This window comes from Cebidichthys violaceus, unplaced genomic scaffold (genome assembly GCF_023349555.1).
Source record: "Cebidichthys violaceus isolate CVI_PGR_0920_01 unplaced genomic scaffold, fCebVio1.0.p SCAF_10, whole genome shotgun sequence".
Lineage (NCBI taxonomy): Eukaryota > Metazoa > Chordata > Actinopteri > Perciformes > Stichaeidae > Cebidichthys > Cebidichthys violaceus.
The window spans coordinates 2,656,651-2,661,226 of record NW_027176263.1 but is presented as its reverse complement, the minus strand read 5'-3'; the positions used below and the strand labels follow the sequence as shown (position 1 = coordinate 2,661,226).

The following is a 4,576-nucleotide window of genomic DNA, read 5'->3' as shown; positions in this document are numbered from 1 at the left end:
CTGAGCCAGCTGCTGTTCCCGCTCTCTGAAGTCTACCTGAGGGCCTCTTTGCCCTGGGGGGCTCGTCCCTTTGTCCCGCTGACCCACACAAACAGATGTCCAGCCACTGGGCTTTCTCGTAGGAAGTTGTAAACCTCCAGTGTGCAGTGGGCTCTATTCATATGGAGGGACTACAGTAATGGCCGTGCAAGTGCCATACATATGCAAATGCGGACATGTAGACACCCTGTAGGGGCGGCTTTAACAAATGTTTGACTATGTAACTACTGCAAACTGTGCCAGCGCACCAGACTATGACTTGGTAGCAATGAAACCTCCATGTATCTGAGTAATCACCGTAAACTATATAAGTAACACAGGAAGTTGTGCAGGCAGGAATTTGAGAGACCTTTTAACAGTTTGTAAACATGATCGGATCCCCCATGTCACTACCACCAGACAGAACTGCAGACAGAGAAACAGCATCTGTCTCATCCACACACAATGTAGACCTCACAGGCTTAGATGGTAAAATATGTTAATATGTTAAAAGAGTATCACCGAATCACAGCTATGCTTAGACAAAATATATTTTTACCATCAATTTGAACCTGTTCTAATCCTACAAAAATACAAATAACTATTATTAAATTATAGCAAAGGCATTCACTCAAAATGAATGTTGTTTATAGTCTGAGGAGTTATAGGAAGCTCTCTTACTAACTGGTTATACCTTCCAGTATCCAAAATGACTGGCTGTAGCCATCAGGTTTTATCTGTATCGGACACCTGCTGAGAATATTGATCCTGTGCTGGTTTCACCATTTTAGCCATCACCAGGCATCAAGCTTTAAACAACCCTGTGTCACTTTATATTGAATACTAATAGCAAAGACGAGGGAGCCGACTGATTGTGAATATAAATCTATCACCTTAGGTGAGAAAACAATCAGCCTTATTCATTGTATGCCTGCAATTTAGCTTTGAATACTTAAAAGTAGCATCTAGAATGGAGATTTGTCATAGATCCTTTTAGTCCATCCAACACACACACACACACACACACACACACACACACACACACACACACTAAATTAGTTTTCTATAATAAGCAAGTCAAAGTTACTCTCATTTTGTCACTTTATGAATTCAAGCAAGCAACTAAATCATTTTATGTTATTTCAGTCATTAGACTGCTGTAATGTGTTGTAGTGAAAACGGTACTGGAAATACAATACTGGGAATATTATCATCGGTGTTTCAGGAAACAACTGTAACAAAGATGTAACATGTATAACAGAAGACACCTGCAGTTATGACTAAGCAAACATTCTATAGGAAAGAGGATGCCGTAACCATAAGTTACCTTCAGTATATCAAGTTATTAAATCAATCCAATTTAAGCTGATGAAGCATCTTCAATGTTACTGAAACACAATATTATATCTGGAACTCTCATCATCTGTGTGTTCCTGATTAGTATTTAAACACTTATATATCACCGGAATACATTATAATTGACTTCTTATCTGTGCTTTTAACTGATGCCTCCGATATTGACACTGTTAAATTGAGGGAGCGACATTTCAATGCGTTTCGCATTTCAAAATCATGTAATACTTTTTCACTGATAAGAGTCGAGGCTCTCTGAGTCTAGAAGCAGAAACGTTTTGGTTTCGATTAAGAGAATGTTTTCTTTTAGCAATAGAGACACGACAATCTCCTCCCTGATGGTAACGTCTCTAAAGAGTCCAATTTGGGGAGACAGGGCGATCCTTGATACGGATCAAGTGCCATCTGTGCCCAATTTACTTTCACGTTGCGGATTATTGAATTTAATTATATGGGTGATTATCGACGAATGCTTTGAGCCCATTAGGTGGTCGTGTGAAACACTAATAGTGTTTGTGTCACGTGAGACTAGGGGGGTGGGAGGGGGGGGGGGGGGGGGGACGCTTTAAAGACTGCGCTCTGGCCATCTCATTCACGCTGCAAGACTGACAGACAGAAGCAGAGGTAGCGAAATCCACACGCCGAGGGACCATCGCCACTTATCCGGTTTGATGAAGCTTGAAGACAAGAAGGCTAAACTATGAAAAGTTCCACTCCACGCGCGTAATTACGCACGCCAGTCCGTTTCCTCCTTTTAAAGGTGTTTCTCTAGAAAGGATGCTGGACCCCAAGGACTGTGGAGTGACAATGACGTCCAGTCATAAAATTTCCTTTTCTATTATTGATATATTGGATCCGAACAAATTCAACAGCAAAAGGGGAAGCGAACTTTCCGTCGTCACGGAGAAGTTCCCTGTGCCACACGAAGAGGGAACAAGTTTAGAGTCGGACAGCACTGCAGACGGAGACTTCAGAGTTGAACGCACGAAAGCAGGTAGAGGAAACAGACAATTTTAGAATATTTTTCCTCCAGATCAAACGTTTACGTGTAATATTTTGTTTTGCTCTTTTGTTTAATGCATATGCCAGTTATTTCAAAACATCCAGCCTTATCACAAATACGGAACCATATACTGTCATATCTATAAACACTTTAAAAGAAGAGCATGAATACAATGAATCATTAGTATTATTACGATTGAAAAAAACTTTTTTTGCTTTGGGTCTAGACTAAACACCAGCAAGTGAGACGCTATTTTCTATCAGATTTATTGTCATCTCTGTGTGACCTTCCCTTAATTTCCAAGGCTGCGTTTCCTTTCAAGGAAGCCACAAAGGCTTGCTCCCAGAGCCCCAGCGTGTGATTGGCACTGGGACAGGCAGGCTAGATAATTGTTTAAATCGTCCCATTGAGGATGCCTCTGCGCGCTTTGATCGATATCCCATTACTGCATCCTGCATATCTCCCTCCAGCACCTTGCAGGTACAAACTTCACACCCCATCCATGTCTGATCCTAAATATCGTTCGATTAAAACTTCCCTTTAAATAGATGACATTTATCGATCCACCCGCAAATATGAAACTCCATTAGCACGTCGCGGCTGAGGTGGCGGAGCTGGATTTGGACGGGATTTCTTTCCGCAACATGACATTTGAGGCGCTGTGTGGTTTATAAATTATTTAAGGATTAGTGACCAAGTCCCCCCCTCTCCTCTGAATCTATGCGCCGTTACGCTTCAACAACCTCATGATCCAAATCAAACGCTTTACAGATGTAAACTTCAGGCCCCCTGGTATTTGAACTGCGGTTAAAGCAGGACAAAGTGGAACGTCTTTGCAGAATGGAGATTAATTTCTTAAGCAGGTGCTGGCCTTCAGCTTTGACGTTTGACACGTGACTTCTGTCTTGTCAGGAGCTGTCCCTTCAGCACTATGGCCAATTTAGCCCATTAAACCAGCTTGTAACTCAAAACACAGACCCATCAAAAGATGAACTATCTACATTTTAACTCTACTTTTTACATTGTTTTTTGTTATCTTCTTATTGAATCTTGTCAATCACCTTAAAAATACAGTCAACTAATTAAGTTATAATTCATAATTATAATCAAGACGCCAGGTCTTGATGTCAAACATTGTTGTCACTAAAAAACTAAATGTTTCCACCCTCAAAAGGATTTTGCACATTCACCACTACTTGAAGATGGATAAGGCTTACTTGCCCTAACGACTGGAACAATAATTCATATTAATAATCTAGCAACTCCTTACACTATCTGTTAGATGCTAAATTTGCTGCAGAGGTTTGCAGGATGTGGACTAACTCTTTTTGTATTATTTACAGGGGAAGAGGCAGGAGATGAACACTTTGCATCGTCCGTGCATCATGCAGTTGTTGCTGACCCCCTTCTGCTTTCCCCACCGACTGAAACAGAGCCCTGTCTCAGCGGGGAGCAGGATGAGGGAGAGGCAGCGGTCACCCAGCAGGATCCCTCCCCACACAAGCGGCGGCGCCCGGACCAGGCCTGCGCTAAACCACGGCGTGCCAGAACAGCGTTCACATACGAGCAACTGGTGGCTCTGGAAAACAAGTTCCGCTCAACTCGATACCTGTCCGTGTGCGAGAGACTAAACCTGGCCTTGTCCTTGAGTCTGACTGAAACCCAGGTGAAAATCTGGTTCCAGAACAGGAGGACCAAATGGAAAAAGCAGAACCCTGGGGCGGACAGCACCTTGCAGCCCGGCTCCAACTCCCTGGTCAGTCCAAACCTGCCCACCTGTGGGGCAAGCCCCGCCAGCTTCCACCAAACTTTCCCCAGCTTCAGCTCTGGTAACGTGATCTTCCACACGGCTGGTGGTGTTCCGCTTTCATCCACTGGAGGGCTGTTGCATCCCTTCATGTCCAGTGGTTTCGTCCAGCCGACTTATTTTAATCCACATCTATGAGAGAAGCCAAGATGGACATGCTGCTGCTGGGTATATTGTTGGGGCAAATCTTTAAAGGAACAAAATAACTATTCAAAAGTGAGGTTTTACTGCCCAGAATCATTGTAAATGTTGCATTAATGCGATATTATGTTCTACTGAGGAGAAAAGGAGGTCCTTGCTTTGTCACAGCTTTTGCCATCTCTCATTACCCCTTCCTCAATGGGGTTACCTTTTAAAGGAAATTAAAGAAATTCCAGAAGAAACTTAAAAATAGT

At 42.8% G+C, this 4,576-nt stretch overlaps 1 protein-coding gene across 1 annotated transcript; it reads left to right on the top strand.

Moving 5' to 3' along the window:
• Nucleotides 1–2,148: 2,148 nt before the first annotated feature.
• nkx1.2la (NK1 transcription factor related 2-like,a) lies at nucleotides 2,149–4,366 on the top strand. The gene is made up of 2 exons (XM_068717167.1): nucleotides 2,149–2,365; nucleotides 3,718–4,366. The coding sequence occupies exons 1-2, from the start codon at nucleotides 2,149–2,151 to the stop codon at nucleotides 4,317–4,319; spliced, it is 819 nt and encodes a 272-aa protein (XP_068573268.1). The 3' UTR covers nucleotides 4,320–4,366.
• Nucleotides 4,367–4,576: the final 210 nt, after the last annotated feature.